General features: G+C 43.2%; 1 protein-coding gene across 2 annotated transcripts in view; it reads right to left on the minus strand.

Annotated features, from left to right (window-relative positions):
• Nucleotides 1-700: 700 nt before the first annotated feature.
• The window catches only part of CDH4 (cadherin 4), a 1,183,781-nt gene continuing 1,164,424 nt past the window's right edge, over nucleotides 701-20,057 (minus strand). For both annotated transcript variants that reach the window (XM_061631103.1, XM_061631102.1), the window contains exons 14-16: nucleotides 12,399-12,538; nucleotides 10,583-10,747; nucleotides 701-2,160 (exon numbers count right to left, since the gene is read on the minus strand). In XM_061631103.1, the coding sequence (XP_061487087.1) occupies nucleotides 1,954-2,160; nucleotides 10,583-10,747; nucleotides 12,399-12,538 (512 nt within the window). In that variant the 3' untranslated portion in view covers nucleotides 701-1,953. The remainder of the gene's footprint in view (nucleotides 2,161-10,582; nucleotides 10,748-12,398; nucleotides 12,539-20,057) is intronic.

The raw sequence follows: 20,057 nt of genomic DNA on the forward strand, positions 1-20,057 counted from the left end.
CACTTCTGACAGTGAAATAACACACAAACTATTCCAAGGTCCCATACCTGTTACTATGATACTAAAAGCTGACCCATAGCAATTCCCCTTTTACTAATGTTATAACTCTTCATAGCAGAGATGGACAATTTCTTGACTCTGTTACTTATTGACCTCCTGTCCACCTATCCACACACTAAATGGCTTATAACTACATTTTGCTTATATTTAGCCCCATGTGCTTTCTGTGCTATGATGAAAGGAAAGGGTGGAGCTTCAGGCCAAAATCACACAAGTTGCAGAACAGGTCCTCTGGGCTGTACACAGTGCAACTCAGGACCATGAATCAGAGGTCCAGAGCTATACAATTGGGTCCAATGAGCTACGTATGACTAGAAGAACGTATGCTACCCGCCAGTTTTAAAAGCTCTGGGCCATATCTTCACTATATATTTAAAGCAGTATCATACCACTTTAGACAGTCATGGCTTTCCCCAAAGAATCCTGGGAGCTGTTGTTTGATAATGGTGCTGAGAGTTGTTAGGAGGCCCTGATTCCCCTCACAGAGCTACAGTTCTGAGAGTGGTTTAACAATCCATTCCTCTTCCCAGGGAACTCTGGGACTTTCAGCTCTGTGAGGGGAATTGGGATTTCCTAACAACTCTCAGCACCCTTACAAACTACAGTTCCCAGGATTTTTTTGGGGGGGAGGGGGAAGCAATGACTGTTTAAAGTGGTATGATACTGCTTTAAATATATGGTGCAACAGCCCCCCCCATGATAGAGCTTGCACAGCCTCCTTAAAACCATTTCTTCAGTTGCCCATAGCTCTGTATTCCTAACATTCATTCAGAATTCCACATTCAGTTCTTTATGATTGACATCTGATAGAAACGCACAACCTAACCACGGTGGATGGGACTCAGGAGGTGGAGGGAGGGAGCTTTAACAAAAAAAGAACAGAAAAGGAAGAAAAACAGCTCTCTTACACAAGCAGCCTTTGGTCTTGTCATCATTTACTGTTGGGCTTATGCAAGATCTTTTGCATTGTACTCACCAAAGGCTCACCAATGCTATAGTTCTAGGAAGCTACATCACATGTGACCAGGCCACAAGAGAAAACCCAGGTCGGTATTTTGCATTGGCTAAACAGTGAATTATATATACAACAGGTTTACTCAGTTCACCATCAGCTTTAGGCCGAAAGATAGCAGTTTAGATTGTTTGTTTTGTTTTATTCAAAGCATTTTGTTTCTTTAGTCCCTCCCCCCTGCAAAGAACTTGCCCATAATTTTTTTTAGGAAAAAAAAAAGGCTCCCCAAAGAAACCATTCCAAAGTTCCTGTTCGTTGGGGTTGTTTTTGTTAATTCCTTCCCAGCTAGAACTGGCTTAGGGTCATAGAGTGTGGTGTCCAAGATGGTGGAAACGTAAATTTTTGTTTGTTTCTTTTGAACACTCCTGAGATTGAGGGAATCTGATACGTGTACCAAAAGGCACTTTCAAATATATATATCTATATATATATTTTAAAAACAGTGCTTCTGTTCTAAGAAATTCAAGTTAAGACAGGGTGCCTTTCACTCCCTTTAGTCATAAAGTGGATAGAACAAGCGATATCCCTGCTGACACATTGGGAAAAAAAATCACTTTTAAAAAAAAAAAACCACACACAACTGCAGCAGAGATGAGTGTTCATGCTAGACAGCTCGATATTCTTTTAAAAAAAGGAAAAAAGAGAAATAAAGGGAAAAAAATAACAGAAAAAGAAACTTTCTAAATCACCACTGAAAGCAATACAGTCAGCAGGGGATATTAATTTAAAAAAAGCTGCCACATCTGTACAGTTCTTGCTTCTTTTGTTTTTCACTCCTTTCTTCTTCAACACTGGGTTTCTTTTTTACTTCTTCTTCTTCATCATCATCTTTCTAATGCTATAGTTTTCCTCTTTTTGCAAAACAATGAAGTGAGGTCAGTTTAGTCATCTTCGCCTCCCCCATACATGTCCGCCAGTTTCTTGAACCTTGGCCCCCAGTCGTTAAGGTAGTCATAATCTTGGTCTCCGGAGCTCGAGGAGTTAAGTGAGCTGACGGACCCTGCGGTTGAGCCACTGCCCTCATAGTCAAAGACAAGAAGGGAGTCATACGGCGGGGCTGTTGGGTCATTATCTGCTGCTCTTAAGCCCTGGAATTTTAAAGAAGAAAGAGGTTATCCCGTACTGGAGGCATTGCTGCTTAGCAGCATCCTAAGCTTGTCCCTGTGGCGTACCGCTAAACACAGAGGGGCTTTCTCCTCTCCCTAAGTAGCCCCGTGCCCCCCCAATCTGCTCTGGAAGGTTGGGAGTAACACCAAAACAGATTACGGGTGCACAGGGGGAGGAGAGGGAGAGGTAGTTGCATTGTGTATGCAGAAGTCCTTGCATGAACAGGACAACTTTGCTGAACCTAACTCAATGGGTATATCTCTACACCACACTTGCATAGATATTTTTTTTAAAACTAGCAGAATGTCCCTTAAAGAATCCTGATAATTGTAGCTTTGTGAGACTACTGAGAGATTCCTAGCTTCTCCTGCAGAATTACTGTTACCAGGGTTCACTGGTGACAATAAATGACCAGTTTAAGGCTGCCATCCATCCTATGAATACTTACCTATGAGTAAGGACCAGTGAAGAAAGTGGGACTTACTTCTAAGTAAATATCCACATGATCTTAGTGCATATATGTAATGTTGATCCAATTGTACCTGCATAAAGCTATACATTTGGTTCTGTGTCACTAAAACTGAAACAGATTTGGTGTGTGCTTGTGTGTGTGTGTGTGTGTGTGTGTGAAGTCATTCATGTTCTCATAAATAAAATTATTTAACAGATGTTAGTTTGGGCTACCTGTTTGATTAAGTGTGTGTGATTCCACCTACGTTGCTTTCTCTCTCAAAGTAGGGGATAAGTTCTGTAATTAGCCCATTTTTAAATAAGTGTAAAATCATGTTAAAATCAACATGCTACCAACATGCTACTAGTTGTGATGGTTATATACTGCCTCCAGGATCAGAGGCACTATGCTGGGAATGCTGATGTGCTCATGTCCTGCTTGTGGGCTTCCATCCCATAAGCATCTGGTTGGCCACCATGGGAAACAGGGAGCTGGACTAGATGGGTTTTTTGGTCTGATCCAGCAGGGCTCTTTTCATAGTCTTATGAGCAGTGGAGGAGTCAGATGTACCTCCTGGCCCAATCTCCAAATTCCATGTGTTGCTTCTAAGGTCAGAACAGAACCTGCAGCTCTGTTTTGAACTTAGGATTGATCTGTAGATGTTGAGAGTTGGGCCAGTAGGCACACTCCTTCTCCCCTCTCTATGCCCTGATTCTATGTGTAATTGTTGTGTGACAAGGGCCACACAGGGCATCTTTTTATTGGGTGAGAGCCTTGCACACAGCAGGAGGAATTGGGAATGTGAGTTAGAACAGAGTCCTTCCTACTGGGCTCCAGATGCATGCAAATGGGGCTTTGTATATACCACAGAGGACAGAGAGGAAGAATTCTTAATGATTAAAAACCAAGAACAAAGTGTCTCAAGAGTAGGAAATTGATATAATAACAAAATTAAATTCCTCCCACATTGATGTATCAGGCTTTATGAAATGGATCAGATTTTTGCCTCAGAGGAAATAACGCATCGATTGGTTTGCAAACATGCCGTCTTTCTTTTCAATAGTAAAAGGATCAAGTAGACAAATTAAAGAAAAATATTAAATGCACAGTTTCAAGAAATGCACAGGGAATTCAGTCTTTTCTAGCATGGCTCAAATACAGACAAGGAAGCATGTAAATCTATACGGCCTTGACTGCAATGATCTGCTATTGCTGGGGAATCTTGGGCTGTTCCTTTTATTGTTAATTTAAAAAAACATGTTTCTAGGCCATATGGGCGGCAAAGAAAAATGTGCAAATGCCTGGATAATTTCTGCTAAATGTACGCTAAAGGCGTGGTGCTCACTGAGGAAGGTATCCAACAGATTCAGCAAAGCCCTGGTTCTCCACTCCCTGTTGGCACCTGTGCAGGCTTCACTGCAGGACACTTTCATGGATGCATCTCTTATCTGCCCATTGCTCCTTCTCCCTCCCTATGAGAATCTCTCCACACATGGTCATTGAGACCCCCATGGAGGAATGCTGGCACCTCTGAAAGGCAGTGGATAGGAGACTAGGATTATGCCCATTGCTCCTGTACAGGGGCCCATGCATATGCTTGCCAATGCTTATGGGTCCTGAAAATGCTATGTGCACCCTGCAAAAACAAAGAGGACTGGCACTTTTAATTTATTTATTACATTTACAATCCAAATTTCCATGTGGAATGCCCATAGTATCACGTGTGCAGAGACTGCACAAGAAGAGCCCTGCTGGATGAGACCTACAACACATCTCATCTCGCATTCTGATTCTTACGCTGACCAACTTGAATGCTCCAAAAAGCCCATAAGTAGGACATGAAGGCAGCAGCCCTCTCCTGCTCTTGCTTCCCAGGCACTGGTATTCAGTGTAGGGATGGGTGAGAATTTTGATTCAGTTTACATTTCAAGTAGAATTCATTAAATTCTCACTTTCCGAAACAATATGAGAACCGAAACACAGCCATCCTTCAAAATTTGCATTTATTAGAGTTTTTGGATGCAGTTTGCCAACTAGACAACATTTATAAAAATGCATATATTAGGGGAAAGTGTGCATAGAAATGAGCGAAAATAACTTGCAAGAAGGCATGATATGATGAGAAATGGCTTCTTGCAAAAATGTGTACCTTTGTCAAAACTGCCTACAAAAATGTGTTCATTTGGAGAAATTTGCACTAAAAAAATGGAGAATTTTCATGAGGATTTTTTTTAAAAAAAAATAAATCACAGATGGCTGCAGAAATGTAGAGGACTGAATTTAACATTAGAAAAGTGTGAGAGAACCGAAATTGACAGATCTTTCCGTCCCTAATTCAGTGGTATTCTGGTTATAGCTACCATGTACAGCCATCCTGGCTAATAAGCTGATGGCAGACCATGAGGGTCCAGAGGTTTCAGCTAGTGCAGAATGTGGCTGCTAGGTTGGTAAGTGGGGCAGCCTGATGGGACCATGTGTCACCAATGCTAAATGCGACACACTGGCTGCCTGCGCTACCAAGCCCAATTCAAGGTGTTAATACTTGTGTACAAAGCCTGAAGGGAGAGTCTCCTCCAATATCAACCATCTTGGGCCCTATGATTGGCAGGGGAGCCCATTGGTGGCGCCGGTTGGCACTGACCTGTGACAGGGGCTTGTTGGTTCCTCCTTATGGAAACCCCTCCATGTGAGGCGTACCTGTCTCCCTCACTACTGACTTTCAGGTGAAATGTAAAAACATTCCTGTTTACCTATGACAACCATGACATTAATCTGTGAGGATACAGGATTGTTTTTACATGTTTTAGATGGGTTTAAATTGTTTTTAAATGTTTTAAATGTGTTTTTCTTTATTTCAATTGTACTGTCTTAACGTTTTAATGTTTGCTGCCCTGGGCGCCTTTGGCAGGAAGGGCAGGGTAAAAATTTATTTCTGGATTCCTGAATGCTCTTGGGGAGTTTCTAGTAGATAGAGCAGGTGACCCTCTTGAAGCCCTTGTTACACCGTGGAACAACGAGATGTGTCAGGCTCTTAACACAGTTGCCCCTGAGGGCCCTCTCTGGCCTTGTGGAGCCCAGTTTGCACCTTGGTACACCAGTGAACTAAGGGCAATGAAACAGGCTGGATGATGGTTACAGCACAAGTGTCAAAAGATGTGCTATGAGGCTGGACAGGCATGAATAAAACATCATAACTGTGCCTACTGTGTGGTGGTGAGGGCAGTAAAGAAGGCCCACTTCTCTGCCTCCATAACATCCTCAAGTAGCTGTCCAGTGGAATTTTTTCATATTGTCAGGGGTCTGTTAATATCAACTCGAAGAAACTGAGTTTGAGACCCTGCAGGAGCTCATTGTGAATTGTTTGCAAGGCACTTGAGGGTAAAGTTGCTCACCTTCATAGCAATCTTGATACCTCATCAACATCTACTGTAGTCCCCAGTGAGGTGTCCAGTGCAACATTTGCTGCAATGTCTTGGGATCAGTTTCAGTTGATGAGGCCTGATGACATGGACAAGGTGCTTGCATTAATGTGGCCAGCAACGTGTCATCTCGACTCTTGCCTTCTTGGGTTATTAAAGCTTGCCAAGGGGGGTTGACTGAGTGTATCCAGGGTGTAATCAATGCGTCTTTGTGAGAGGGAGTGGTTCCAATCACCCTGAAAGAGGCAGTGATCTGACTGCTCCTGTAAAAGCCCACCCTGGACCCATTGGTTTGTGACAACTACCACCCGGTCACAAACACCCCCTTTTTAGGGAAGGTGATCGAGAGGGTTGCAATTGCAAATACTCTTGGATGAAATAGATTATCTTGACCCATTCCAATCTGGGTTCAGGCTGGTTATGTGATTGAATCATCCTTGGCTGCCCTGATGGATGACCTTTATTGGGAGAAAGACAGGGGAAGTGCAACCCTGTTATTCTTACTCTTGGACGCTTTTGATACCATTGACCATGGTATCCTTCTGATTTGATCTGGTCAGTTGGGTATTGGAGGCACTGTTTTACAGTGGTTCCAAACCTATCTCCAGGGTCATTTTCATAGAATAGCATTGGGCGATTGTCTTTTGGTCCCCTGGCAGTTGTGCTGTGGGGTGCTGCAGGGTACCATTTTATCCCCCATGCTGTTTAACATCTATATGAAGCCCTTGAGAGTGGTCATCAGGAGATTTGGGGTGAGGTGTTAGCAGTACGTTGATGATACCCAGCTCTATTTCTCTGTAACATCTGAATCAGGAGAGGCTGTGCAAGCCCTGGACCACTACCTGGACTCAGGGGTGGGCTGGATAAAGGCCAATAAACTGAATCCTAACAAGACGGAGGTGCTATGAGTTGGTGGCTCCTTAGTTTGGATAATTGGTCAATTGTCAGCTTTGGATGGGGTCATACTCCCTCTCAAAGAGCAGGTCCATAGTCTGGGGTGCTCCTGGATCCATCTTTGATGCGAGAGGCCTAGGTGACCACAGTGGCTAGGAGTGCCTTTTACCAGCTTTGGCTGGTAAGACAGCTGTGGCTATTTCTGGACCGGGATAGCCTGACCACTGTTGTCCATGCAGCCTGGTAAATTCAAGGCTGGATTACTGTAATGCTCTCTATTGGGCTGCCCCTTGAGGTTGGTCCGGAAGCTGTAGCTGGTGCAAAATGTGGTGGCATGACTGCTCATTGGGGCAGGGTATTGGCAGCATGTTGCCCCACTGCCAAAAAAATTGCACTGGCTGCCCATTAGCTACTGGGCTAAGTTCAAGGTTCTAGTTTTGGTGTACAAAGTCCTACACAGTATGGGACCAGGTTAACTAAAAGATCATCTTAACCAGTTCATATACCCAGTTGATCACTGTGCTCTGCAGATGAGGGCCTCCTGCAGATACCATCTTATCAGGAGGTCAGTTCCACACAACATAGGAAGCAGACCTTTAGTGTAGTGGCACCTACCCTTTGGAATTTCCTTCCCTTAAATGTTAGACAGGCACCAACTCTGCTATCTTTTCAGCACCTGTTGAAGACGTTCCTCTTTCAACCAGCCTTTTAAGTAGAAACCTTATCCCAGTCTGCCTCTGTGCTGGAATTGCTTTTTAAAGACTTTTATAAGACATTTTGTTTTAATATGTTTTTAAAGATGTTTTGTTTTAATATATTTTAAAGTCTATTGTTTTTAAGATGATTTTGTTTGTCGCCCTGGGTTCATTCTGGTAGGTAGGGCGGGATGTAAATTAAATAATTTATTATATAAATAAATTTAATAAAGAAAAGAAAAGGATTTGTCAATCCCCTTTTATAGCCATCTAAGCCAGTGGCTGTCACCACATGCTGTGGCAGAGATTTCCATAAATTAATGATGCATTCTGTGAAGCAGAACTTGGTTTTGTCACTGAATTTCTTTCCAATCAGCTGGAGAGGGAGTACGAAGGTAGGCTTGGTGGAGACTGGTGACTTCATTGTCAGTGGGGCAGTGAATTCTCTCTGGGTTTCAGTCTGAACTTTCAAGGAGCTCCTTGAAAGTTTGCACTAAAACCCAGAGCAGATTCCACAGCCCCACTGACATGGAGCTACCAGCCACCACTGGGCAGGCCCCTGCACTGATAAGACTGCAAATGCATGGAGATCAGAGGGAGGGCCAGGAGCTGCCGTATTTATTCCCTCCCAGTGCCCTCATCTGTATTTGCATCAAACATCAGCACAGAGCTAAAGTGGCTAAAATAATTCCTCCATCCATAACTCATTGGATGTTGAGCATTGATTCAATGAATGAGTCATGGAAACTAGACTGTCACAGCATCTATTTAAAGAACATTCCTCATTAATAAAGTCTCCAGTGCCCTTAGGGTGGGGGATTACAGGTTTCAAAGCTCAGTCGGCCCTAGTACGTTTCTCATATGTACATGCTTCCAGTGAGCTCTGTCAGTTCCACCTATCTGCGTCTGATGGCCACCGTCACAACTGGATCCTCGCTACACAAAGCAACCAGTTTCCCTTTTTGTCACCTTGCAATGTATGTGTTATATGGTTTTAATTTGCTGTTAAAATTTGATTTTATCGGTTGATATGATTGCAAGCTTTACAGTTGGGTAGGCTTCATTTTTCGAGGGCAATCTGTTGGAAAGGCAGTCTATAATTGATGTGAATAAGTAAGCAAATAACTAAAACTGTGTGACATTTCAGAGAACGGTTTGCAGGCAAATGATGCAGTTCTAGTTCTGAAGCCAAGTAGGCTGGGCCTCATGAACTGCCTGGATGGGAAGCCACCTGGAAATGATGGCTGGGGTTCAAAGTATCCCTTTAGGAACACCCAGGGCTTGAATATGAAAAGTCAGATTTTTAGCTTTAGTGTTGTCCATTGAACCTTGACTATGGAGTTAGGGGACCACACAGGTGATGATAAATTAATTAATTAACAGGGCTCTACACAGCTCCCTCCCAGGGCTCTTAATAAATGCTTGCATCAGGTTTTCTCCTAGGCCGGGGAGAATGGGTTGGGGCTAAGGGGGCAGTGCACACTTAATTCACTGTCCTTGAATGCAAACACACTCAGCAGACTTCCTGACTTCCCAGGGGTGTAGTCATCCAGGGCGTAGTAGTCCCCTAATTATTTTGGGAGCAGGGTCCCAACAGGGTCCCTATGTATGAGCCAATGAGCATGAAAGGGGAGTGTGCCAGCCACTGAGAAGAGTCTTCTCATTTGGGTAACAATATGCGTTTTTGTCCTTTTGTGCTGATTGGAGCGAGTCAAAGTCAAAGGAGGTGAGTCAGTTACTGAGAAAACTCTTCTCAGTAGCTAACACACACCTCCCTTTTCATGTTGATTGCTTCCTAGGGTGAGAAGTGAGCTTCATGGTCTCCCAAATCCTCACTCACACTTGGCTTCATTCCATAATTAGTAAAATCAAAATGTTTCTCGCCATGTTTAGCCCCTAGAGAGAGAGAGAGAGATTGAGTAGGCTGGGGATCCTATGCTCACAGCGGTTTTATCCTGGTTCTATAATTCTGTAACTGCAGAAGAGATGGTGAATCCTGGGGTTGTGGCTGTGTGGGGGCATGATGCAATTATCATAAAGGGACCCTGCACTTTTGAATTTGCCACTTCACTACTGGACATATCACTAACTGCTTTTGAAATTTGTCTCAGTTTGAAAGCAATTTTTGACACAGTGTGGAGTGCAAATGTTTGAGCCACACAATTCTAAAGTTTCCTTTGGGGTGTATGGAAGTAGCATTGCAGATCTTTGCATCAAGGGCCATATGTAAGTCTCATTGGAGCAGAGCTTGGAAAAGTTACTTTTTTGAACTACAGCTCCCATCAGCCTAATCCAGTGGCCATGTTGCCTAGGGCTGATGGGAGTTGTAGTTCAAAAAAGTAACTTTTCCAAGCTCTGCATTGGAGGAGCATTTTGGAATAATATCTGGGTAGAACTGTAATATATGATCATAAAGAACAGCCTACAATTTACAAAACTGTAGTTGTTTCTGTGCTAGGTTAAAAACATTTGCCCAGGCATTTAAAGCAGTGATTATGCTATTACACTGCTCTATTGTTTTAACTGCTATAAATCTCTATTGTTTGATGGTTTTTGGTTTCATTTAATTTCATTTTGGTACAATTCATATACAAAATATACCATTGTATGCCATGTTCTGCTATCTGAAAGGATCAAGGAGGGGGGTTCAAAAAGACATGTGCAATACAATCCTAGACACGCTTATCTGAGAGTAAATCCCAAATAAGTACACTGGAACTTACTTACATCTGAGTTGACATGCATGGGATTGCGCTGTTAATGAATGAAATGATAAATTATTTGTTTAAAACAACAACTTTTGTTCTTGGCAAGAGCTGGCAGGCCCCATTTTATAAATGCATGCATATAATGTTGAACTCTGTGTATGTTAATTAATCAGTGACTCTTGCTGGCTACATGAGCCTGCAGCAGCAGCAACCTAAGGGCATCTGCAAGAACATACCTCATTAATAAAATCCCCAATGTCACCAGGATGGGGGATTACAGGTCTTATAGGATACTGGGGCTCTGCGCCAATCGGTCTCTCATCAACCCGTCTGACTCCATTTGCCTTGTTCAAAACGTGATCCATACTCTCTGGCTGCTGAAGTTGACTTAAATCATAATCCTGTAACAGATGGAGAAGCAGAGAGTGATGCTCAGGCAGCTTTTCACTGAAAACTCTTCAAGTGGCTCTGTGCTGCCAGGGACTATAAATAACACAACTGGCTCAGCTTTAAGTGGAATCGAAGCAGAACTGTTCCGCCACGTGGCATTCGGCATTAATGCCTGCAACCTACTTAAACATATGCAACTCATGTAATATTGGTCATTTAGTGGAGGCTGCTGAACAGCACTCCAAGGCAAAGCTGGGAGCTAAGACAATCTAACACTGTCCTTTAATAATCAGTTCTTCAGTTCATATTTGGACACCAGCAAAGATTTCAAAGTGTGCCCAGGAGAGGAATGGCACCCAATAAACCTGTTTCTCCACCTTATAGGCTGTAAAGTTGAGTTAACCTCCCAAGATCTGATTTGTAACTTATTTGGAATAGCCAAACTAATTTCCTGGATGGTAGTTTTACAGTGCAATCCTATGCATGCCTGTTCAGAAGTAAAACCTATTAAATTCAATAAAGCTTACTCCCAAGCAAGCAGATATAAGATCACAGCCCAATAAACCCAGAGCCCAAATTGAGCCTGAAGTGGCATGGCAGGCAATGTTAGGCCAAAAGAGAGGCATTTAACTCCAACATGGGATGATAACATCACAGTCCTCACGACACTCAGATTAACACAGTCCTTTATACCAGTGGTTCCCAACCTGAGGGCTGTGATCTCCAGGGGGGCCATGAAGTGATCCAGAGGGGGCCACGAACAGTAGAGAAATGAATTATTTATTAATTTTTTTAAAAAGGTCTTAACTCCCTGGACTCTCTCTGCTTCCCACTGTCGCTGCAGATGACACCTCCTCCTTGCTCCAAACGAGAGGGGAGGACTTTTGCTGAAGCGCCAGAGCGTCTTTCAGGTGCACTGAGGGCAGGCATCAGCCTATAAATTACATGGAAGATGCCAAAGGAGGCTGAGGGTGGAGATACCAGGAAGAGGACGGGATTACTATAACCGACTCCGGTCTCCTTGCACTGCTGCTGCTGACTATGCCCTTGCTCAGAACGAGAGGAGATGGCCTTTTGTGGAACAAAAAGAAGCAAGGCTGCAAAGAAAGGCTGCTTTCCCCCTTCCTTCCGGGTAGCCAGCCTGCCTCCCTGGGGGGAGGGGGTCATGAAATTTTTTGAGCTTATAAAGGGGGTCCCATAGTCATAAAGGTTGGGAACCACTGCTTTATACCTTTGTGGCACAAACAGATTCTCCTAGAAATCTGTGGCTCTGGGGATGGCTATGTTTGAACCACAAACATTTGAGATGCATATAAGTGAAAATAACATGCAAAACTCATTTATATTAGGGAAAATTGCTTGCAAAAATGTATACGTGTGTATACAAAAATGTGCATATTAGGTGAAATTTGCATGAAAATGCTGATGAATTTTCATGAGGACTTTTTTTTACAAAAACCCACAAACTGATGCAGAAATGTGGAGAACTAAACTTTAACACTGGAAAAAATGAGACACTGAGAGAAGCTGACGTTGCCAGGTTTGTCCATTCTAAGCACAACACATAGCAACATTGCAGTTCTTCTTGGGTGATCTAAATTGCAAGTGTTCATGTATGAAACTGGACTGTGGCTGATCCCTTGATGAAGTTGCTTTCCTCACCTGGTCTTCTTCTCCACCTCCTTCCTCATCGTACTTCAGTATGTTATCCCGGACATCATCCTCTGGGTCAATGAGAAGCTGCTTTGTGTGACGCTCCTTTTCTCTACGCTTCATCCATACCACAAACAGCAAAACCATGGCTGCAAGGAAAGAAAACGATGGAAGAGGCACAGCTGAATGGGATGATCTACTATCCCTCACAGACTAGCAACTCAGCCAATAGAAGGTCATTAAAAGTGCCCTTGCCATTTCTCTATCATTGACGGATGACAGCAGTGATTGCATGGTTAGGACCGGAGCTGTGAAACTGAAAACAGATGGGAGAAATAAACACCACCTCTTGTGCTATTAAGATCCATTTTTATTAAGCCAAAGTTAAGGGTCGAGGTCACTGTAAATAGGTCTGGCATGTGAATTCCAAATACCACCAAGGTGCATACTTCAGCTAAACAAGATGGGAGTAAATTGCATACCTTTTAATTTTTAGCACATTACAGAGCACAAGCTAAAGTGAGAATAATGACTTCCTTGTTAGCAGAAGAACAGCTATGGTGCCTATACATGTTACTACAGCTTAGATACTAACTGATTTATTATGAACATTTATTGACAACAGTCTGCTTTATTAGAGGCAGGAAGTAGACTGACATAGTAGTATATTGGAGACATACTCTTAAGGAACACCTTCATCCATATGTTACTTGAAAGACTGCCTGCCCCTGCATAGAGCTGTAAGAACCCGTCAGCCTAGACCAGCGTTTCCCAACTAGTGGGCCACCAGATGTTGTTGGACCACAATTCCCATCTTTCCTGACCATTGGCAATGCTGGCTGAGGCTGATGGGAGTTGTGGTCCAACGACATCTGGTGGCCCACTAGCTGGGAAAGGCTGGCCTAGACAAACATTGCCAATAGCCAAGGATGATGGGAGTTGTAGTTCAGCAACATCTGGAGCACCAAAGGTTCCCCATACCAGTTCTAGAGCATGGAGACAAGGTCCTGGTGGTGGTGGTAGTAGATCATACCCTGAAATGCTCTTCTTAAGAAAACCCACCTGTCCATTTTATTGACTTTGATTTGTAATGGGATATATTTTACTTACCAAGGCATTCCCAGGCAATTTAACATCACTTTGAATGCTGGAATGGTGTTCAAAGCTTTCCTGTATGACAGACACAGTGGGATTTATTTTAAATTAATATCTGTTGCCTGATGCTTTGATTGCTTTGGGATTTTCTATTATAGTTTTATGCAATGGAAGCTGGTGGCTCCAATGTCAGTGAGCAGCTTGGACAGCTCCTTGATAAGTTTGGACTGAAACCCTGAGCGGATTCACTGCCGAATTGATGTTGGAGCCACCACCCTCCACTGGTTTTATGGATGCCGTTGTTATTGCTGTTTCATGTTGTTTTGTGGCAGAGAATGTAACATAAGCTTTAAAAATGAAAGAAATGTAAATATGAAGTAGTTACTGGGATGACAAAGCAGTACTATTAAGAAAAACCAAATAATGTTCTAGTGCTGTTGGTAGGTCAGTAAGCACCCCTATTAATCAGCTTGATTAATGAACTTCTATTGATTAATTATACTTGATGAATTAAATATATTTGACATGATTCTTCATGTATGCAGAGCACCCACATGGAGACAAATCCCCAATTTTGAGTTCTCTGGGAAGAAGGATTGATTTAAACCGCTCTGGGAATTGGAGCTCTGTGAAGGGAAACAGGGAGTCTTCTAACAACTCTTAGTTAACAAACTACAGCTTCCAGGATTCTTTGGGGGAAGACATGACTTTTTAAGGTGGTACTTTACTTGGGCTGCCATCCCTGCTGACTCCACTCGCCAACCCTGCCTACCATCACCCACAGGGTTCACCAGAGCCTTCCCCCTTCTCCCCCCAGGGTTCACCAGAGCCCCTCCCTTCTACAACATATGGGTCACCAGAACTCCCTCCCTCACAGGGGTCATCAAAGCTCTCCCTTACTCTCAGGTCGCCAGAGTTCTCTCTTCCCTCTGTGGATTGCTGGAGCTCCCCTTTCCCCCCACAGGTTGCCAAAAGCCCCCCACCCCCCGTGCATCACCAAAGCTCCCCCTTTTGTAAGCGTGACACTTACAAAACATATATATATGGGAAGAAATGTATACTGCGGATGGGGCCTGTATCTCTTCCTGGGACTAAGGCTGCTACAAGCAAAGCACTTCACCCAAAAGACAAGTAGCCATTTTGGAAAATAATTGCTTTCAATCTCAAAAGTATTCAAAGAGGTACATCAACATGTTAAAACCTGTCACGAGGCCAGCTATTTCTATAGGCTGCTTTCTCTCCCCCCTCCCTCCCCTCTTTGACCCACTGTCTGGATAGAATAAATCCTTTTCAATCTGCAAGTTGTTGCAGCTGGGCTAATTTCATTTAAATGATGTGCGCTTCTCTCTGAAGGAATGCAACAGAGGCTGGATAAAACATTAGCTTGCATAATCCAATTTGGACTTATTCTCCTTTTTATGGGCTTTCTGTATTTCCAAAATCACATTAAGAAATGCATTGTGACACTCTTTCAGCTGCTTTACTCAGAAAGCAGATCTGAGCATCTTTGAACTCTTTGCTGAAAAGTGCTCGTGGGTTTTGTTGTTGTAGGAGGGAAAGCAAACCGAGGAACTGAAGATCTGGTGTGAGCCTGGCCCGATAAGGTTTCCCTCTCTTCTTTTTTCCTGAAGAGAAGCTTAGTGAAATCAAGTTTACTGCTGCTTTTACCATTAGAAGTTGTCCCAGCATTTCCTGCCCCTCTGGGCCAACAGCCATAATGAGTAAGCAGAGTCAATTGATAAGTGGCCTCAAGGTTAGAGTGCTGGACTATGGCAGTGAAAACCCAGGTTCAAATTTCTACACAGCCATGAAGCTGGTGGCGTTCAACACACACACACGCAGAAAGGAATGAGTGGCCCCTGGCCCAGGGGCCTTCCAAGCCCCCCCCCATTTAGCCCTCTGGACTCTTTTGCCAAGCCACACCTCCTCTGAGTGCTTTCGCCTGGTTGGAATGTGTCCTTGAAGTGTGATAATGCCTCTTGCTTGCCGAGAAAGGAGAATAGAGAGGTGTGTGTGCTTAGAAATCTCTGACTTTTGCATGACTGGATTGTGACCTGCTGGACAAAGGTCAGAGCCACATCTGTTGCTCTGCCCACTTTTGTGTCTGGCTCCACCCACCACAGGTATTCGCTCCCCCAGAAGGTTGGCTGCAAGGGAATGTGCCTCTCTTGGGTTGAAAAAAGAGGTTTGTTTCCCTATCTCTGCCATAAGGTAATGCACACCTACATGTGGTTCTTGAGGTTCTGCAGAGGGAAATTTTCTCTGCTTGGATGTTCCAGTTCAACAAAACAGTACTGGAAGAAACCTAATCTCAAGAAACATGAGATGATGTTAAGTGTGTAGGCTGACGGAAGTCCAGTTGGAGGAGGTTTGCAAGAGGCGTGGGAGCTGTCGTCCCATTTATGCCTCTGGTGAACAGGTTTTGCAGGTTTTCATCATTTTGTTTCCAAAACCTGCAAAATGTGTTTGACCAGAGACAACAGGGGGAGAAAAGCAGCTTACAGCATTAGCAGTGAGTGAGCTCCCCCAGGCTCAGATCGGCTTGGCTTGGGAAGCAGGCAAGCTATCTCACCCCCAAATCAGAAAATGGTTCAGCAAGTTTTTGAACAAAACTGAATCAGTCCCCCAGCCTACCCCTCCCACTCAGTTCCCACATTCCTTCCTTTCTGCCCACACACAATTCTCCAAAAACCTTCTGCCTTTTCCTTCCCACCCTCCTACCTGTATTTGTTTAGTTTAACATTTCAACCCTCCCAGTTTTCTGCTAAAAATAATCAAAGCCGCTTACAATAAAACAGTACAAAAATGAAATAAAAACAAATGCTAAAATTCAATCACAATAAATAAACACAGCAAAAGACAGCAGAGTAAACAGCAGAACATCTCTCAATGAGATCACAGATTATTTTTACCTGCCTGTGAGTAATAGAAAAGAAGCAGCTTGGTGGAGCTCCACTGGGATGAAGTTCCATTAATTATGGTGCCACCACTGAGGGGATCTTATCTCTCTTACCCACTTGCCTAGTAACAAATATAACCAGAACATAAAGCAGGGCCCCTGAAGCTCATCTTAAAGCAGGTGTGAAGAGTCTTTGGCAGGGCCGGCCCTAGGCATGCTGGGTCCCTTGGGTACCAGCCTGCCCTGGGTCCCTCCGCGATCCGCAGAACTTAAGCATCCGCGGACCGCAAGACAGGAGCTTCTGCACCACCCACCATCCCCTCACCATCCCCCCGCTTCACCTACCTTTCCATTGTTTTTTGCGGCGCGTGCAGGTTTGCCATCAATCAAGATGGCGGCAGAGGTTTCCCTAAGGGGCTGAAGCCTCTGCCGCCATCTTTGTTGATGGCAGTTTAGGTTTCTGGATTGTCTTTAAAGGACCCCCATGCAGCAAGCATGAGAGTAATTGAGTATGGAAGTAGCTAGGGCAGGGATGGAGAACATGTAGTCCTCCAGATGCTTTTGGACTCTGACTCCCATCAGCCCCAGCCAGCATGGCCACTGGATTGGGCTGATGGGAGTTGTAGTTCAAAAAAGTAACTTTTCCAAGCTCTGGTTCATGGTCAGGGATAATGGGAGTTGTAGTCCAACAACTGGAGGGGCACAGGTACCCCATCCCTGAAGAAAGGCACAAAAGACTGGATGCTGATGTTTCAGTAGTGGCAAGGAAGGAAGGAAGGAAGGCTGTCCCCCTTATGTAGTACCTGGAAAATGTAGTTTTCCCAGGGCTATTGACATTGCAAAGGAAGTCAGCATTATGAACCCTTGAGCCAGAAAATGCAGACTTCAGCAGCATCTCTGTACAACACAAAAAGTGCATCCTGTTTCTAATTATTTTCAACTCTTTTTTAAAAAAATGATTGCCCGGCTCCACCCTTCCGCCCTGCCATCATTGTGTCACCAGACATAGGTTGGAAAAGAGAAAGACTTTGGAGGTGCAGACTCCAATAGACTCCCATCCAAAAAATTCATTCAGATGAAGCCTTTTGGCAGGAAAAGCTTGGTGTTTGCTGTTTTTTCCCCCTCTCCCTTTTCTCTTTCCCAAGGGCTTTTGCAATTTTTACCCAGGAAAAGCTCACTGAAGTGTGGACAAGAGAACTAGACTGCTCATTACAGCCTCCATATATCAGTGGGCTGCCCTTCCCTCTTTTCTAGCAAAACAAAATTGTTTTCAGAGTGCTCCAAGTTTCTTTAACGTATTTTCCTAGGTCTTTTTTTTTTTAATAAAATACAAATGTAACTCTTGTCTCTGACAAAAAGGAGAGATTATTTCCTTTAAAAAGCCGACTGATTTATGTCAACTATTGAAGCTTTTCCCCTCCACCCTTCTTTGTTTCTCACAAGCAAGCTGCCTGATGTGTGAAAACAATATTATAATGGCTGCCTTCCCCCCTCCCTCAATATATTTTTTTTGGTCACGCTTATAGAGAAAACGTCCCATTAACAGCTTTACAGCCTCCTTGAAAAAGAGGCTTTTAAAGTGTCACTAGCAGATTCAGCTCAGCCCTTTTTATCTGCTCACATGAACACAAAGCTCTATTACTGCTGCGCTGCTAGGCCTGTTTTCACTCTGCATGTAGCTTTCTCGAAATCCATTGTCTTCCCCAGTCACAATTTTTCCTGTATTGTGTTTCTTTTCTCTCAAGTGTCTTAAGAGTCGCAGCTTAAGATTCCAAGCACTGGTGGCTGATGAGGCAGGTTTGCTGGAGGATAATTAATCTCCTTTGGCCAGAGGTGACAGTGAAGGTATCAAGGCTGCCGGGCCAGCCCTGCTATTAGGCAAGGTGAGGCAGCTGCCTCAGGCAGCAGCTGCTGGAGTCCAGGGAGCGGCAGCAATGTGTTGGAGGTAGGGATGGGAGAGAAATTTGGTTCAGTTCACATGTAAAGGTGAATCTGCCTAATTTGCACTTCCTGAAACAATAGGTGAATTGAAACGCAGTCATACGTTGAATTCACACGTTGAATTCTGCAATGGAGTTTGCCAACCAAGAAATGCATACAAAACCCAGATATGAGGGGAAACTGGTTCATAAAAATTTATATATTAGTAAAAATAACATATAAAATGCATTATGTCAGGGAAAATTGCTTGCAAAATGTGTATATTAGGCAAATTTCAAGCAAAAGTGGGTGTATTAGGAGAAATCTGCATGAAAATGCTAATGAATTTTCATGAGGACTTTTAAAAAAAAATTCAGACAGCTGTGGAAATGTGAAGAACTGAACTTTTGATTTGAAAAACAAGAAACTGAAATCGACAGATCTGCCCATCCCTAGCTGGGGGACATTGCTGTGACCTGCTCAGTGCACCCTAAGCTAGCCTGTTGCCCTCAGGTGAGGATGCTGTCCCATGGCCCATGTTAAGGCCCAATCCACATTATACATCTAAAGCAGTACCATACCACTTTAAACAGTCATGGCTTCCCCCAAAGAATCCTGGGAACTGTTGTTTGTGAAGGTACTGAGAGTTGTTAGGAGAGCCCTGTTCTCCTCAAAGAGCTACAATTCTCAGAGTGGTTTAACAACCAATCCCTCTTCTTGAGGAACTCTAGGAACTGTAGCTCTGTGAAGGGAATAGGGTTTTCCTCTTAACAAACTTTGGTATAATGGTATAATACTGCCTTAAATTCAACTGGTAGCCAAGTTGGTTTTTTGTATGTTGGAAAAAATGCTGATGGTTATCATCTAAAATCCCATCTAGATGTTACAACTCATTCTAGATGTTTAGGCAAGCTTATCCCAAAATGTAATTTTATTACGTATTTTTGTTTTGTTTTGATGATATTATGCCTACAAGTTTTTGAAATCTGTTATTTTATCAGTGTTTTTTTGACTTTTTATTACAACAGTCACTTTACATGAATTCTGATTTTACAGTTTTAACTGATTTTTATTTTTATTGTATTGAGTTACTTGTACACTACTTAGAGACGATTGTCATTAAGCAGTACATAAATGAATAAACAAAATAACATATTTTATATGATTTTATGTGAACTGCTTAGAAGGGTTTGTTTTGTGTAATTAAGGGCTATATAACTAGAAAGGGTCCTCAAATGCAAAGATGTATCACTGAACATTAAAGTCAGGATTATTCAGACCACGGTATTCCCGATCTCTATGTATGGATGTGAAAGTTGGGCACTGAAAAAAACGGATAAGAGAAAAATCAACTCATTTGAAATGTGGTGTTGGAGGAGAGCTTTGCGGATACCATGGACTGCGAAAAAGAACAAATTAAACCAGAACTGTCACTAGAAGCTAAAATGATGAAACTGAGGTTATCATACTTTGGACACATAATGAGAAGTTGTGATTCACTAGAAAACACAATAATGCTGGGAAAAACAGAAGGGAGTAGAAAAAGAAGAAGACCAAACAAGAGATGGATTGATTCCATACAGGAAACCACAGACCTGAACTTACAACATTTTATAATCATTAGAGGGCTGAGATATTTCACCTGGGATGGAGCTGTCTGGAGCAGAAAATGGTGGTGGTTACTCACTGCCTCTGCCTGTTGGGTTAGGACAGACAGTGAAACCTTTAAGGACAGAGGGAATGTCTCAGCTAAC

This window comes from Rhineura floridana, chromosome 6, assembly GCF_030035675.1.
Source record: "Rhineura floridana isolate rRhiFlo1 chromosome 6, rRhiFlo1.hap2, whole genome shotgun sequence".
NCBI lineage: Eukaryota > Metazoa > Chordata > Lepidosauria > Squamata > Rhineuridae > Rhineura > Rhineura floridana.